This window comes from Plectropomus leopardus, unplaced genomic scaffold, assembly GCF_008729295.1.
Source record: "Plectropomus leopardus isolate mb unplaced genomic scaffold, YSFRI_Pleo_2.0 unplaced_scaffold20096, whole genome shotgun sequence".
In the NCBI taxonomy this organism is placed as follows: domain Eukaryota; kingdom Metazoa; phylum Chordata; class Actinopteri; order Perciformes; family Serranidae; genus Plectropomus; species Plectropomus leopardus.
Genome location: NW_024621713.1, coordinates 1 through 1,731, shown reverse-complemented (window position 1 = coordinate 1,731; position 1,731 = coordinate 1). Strand labels below are relative to the sequence as shown.

Sequence of the window (1,731 nt, the reverse complement as noted above, 5' to 3'; positions counted from 1 at the left end):
CTATTAATTAATTAATTTAATTTGAATATGTAAAAAAACAAACAAAAAACAAATATCACCCCTTGTCCATATCTCAAGCAATTTATTCAAAATTTAATTTTAAAAAATCCCTCTCTCTTTTACAACTCACATAAAAAAACAGCGATAAATTTGTATTTATTTATTTATGAAGTTATACATATACATAAAAAACACAAAGGTTTTATCCATAGGGTTTGAGACGGCTGATAATTGGCTCATAACTGCCAATATTTGATGATAAATGACGCACATTTGCTTTTTTATCTCTACTTGTGTCTCACAAAATCCTTCCTTCATAACAGGAACACAACATGTGGCTGTAAAATACAAACAGCTGTGATTTTGGGTGATATTTCATCTCTCGTTCTGTCTCTGACCTCCAGGGGCGTTTTAGGAAAGCAGGGCTACCAGTGTCAAGGTAAGACGGTGTCTCTGCACTCCTGTCTTCAGTGTGTCTCAGTCTTAATTCCTGGTTGTCCCGATTATCAGACGCTCTGAACACAACCTCTAAATGTGTGTGTGTGTGTGTGTGTGTGTGTGTGTGTGTGTGTGTGTGTTCCTGCAGTGTGTACCTGTGTGGTCCACAAGCGCTGCCATGAGCTCATCATCACCAAGTGTGCAGGGATGAAGAAGCAGGAGGACACCGTGGAGGAGGTACCCGTCTGCGCTTCGTTTTTTTAATGCCTCACCTGGAAAAACACTGACTAAAGTAAAATGCAATGTTTTTCTGTCTAAATGGAATAAATCAGATCGTTTTTAAAGGAGGAGAATTTAAAGGATCAAATGACATGAAAAATAGGCACTTTTACACCACAAGAGCACCAGAAGAACCTGCTGGAGCTGCATGTTTCCCCGTTTGTGTTCAGCTGTCATTCCCTTTCTCTTTTGCTCCCGTCATTTCTCATCTGTCAGCTATGAGAAAAAGGAATAAATAACCAAAAAAGGAGTTTTGTCGAGGCAGCGACAGTCACGTTCCCACATTGTTTCAGTCAGATCAGATCGTCCACACTGCTGCAGGTTTGTCTCACTGTCCGTCTGCGTCTCTCACAGCCGGTCGGCTCTCAGAGGTTCAGCGTCAACGTGCCGCACAAGTTCAGCATCCACAACTTTAAAGTCCTCACCTTCTGCGACCACTGCGGCTCTCTGCTCTGGGGTCTGCTGCGGCAGGGACTCCAGTGTAAAGGTAACACGTCCATCTAATGTCTGAGATAATAAAAGTGTGGAAAATCATCAACCTTGGTGCGTTTACACGACCTGCACAAAATAATTATCTCTTAAAATAACTGACAGAAACGCATTGTTTGTTCACTCCTTGTAAATAATTTCTGTGTGTGTGTGTGTGTGTGTGTGTGTCAGTGTGCAAAGTGAATGTCCACAGGCGCTGTGAGAGTAACGTAGCTCCTAACTGCGGCGTGGACGCCAGAGGAATCGCTAAAGTCCTCTCCGACCTCGGAGTCACGCCAGACAAGATCTCCAACAGCGCCCAGAGACGGAAAAAGGTGAGTCACCTCGTCCACACGTTTTTGAAAAACATCCACAAGCTTTTGCTCAGAAGCATTAGATTATTTTGAATGTATGAATTAACAGTTTTTAAATGCAAGAGATGTCCCAGAAACTGCAAGAAATTGGAAAAATGGTAAAGAAAATGACCTGAAAATTAGTTTTAAAACTTTATATTTCTAATATTTTTTTAATAGGGAAAAAGTCCAG

At 41.2% G+C, this 1,731-nt stretch overlaps 1 protein-coding gene across 1 annotated transcript; it reads left to right on the top strand.

The window, feature by feature from the left end:
* Positions 1-401: 401 nt before the first annotated feature.
* LOC121965456 (protein kinase C epsilon type-like) lies at positions 402-1,520 on the top strand (the record flags this gene model as incomplete). The annotated part of the gene is made up of 4 exons (XM_042515601.1): positions 402-439; positions 587-675; positions 1,072-1,204; positions 1,378-1,520. Coding segments are annotated over exons 2-4 (306 nt in total), but the record flags the coding sequence as incomplete, so codon positions are not given.
* Between the last annotated feature and the right edge of the window lie 211 nt (positions 1,521-1,731).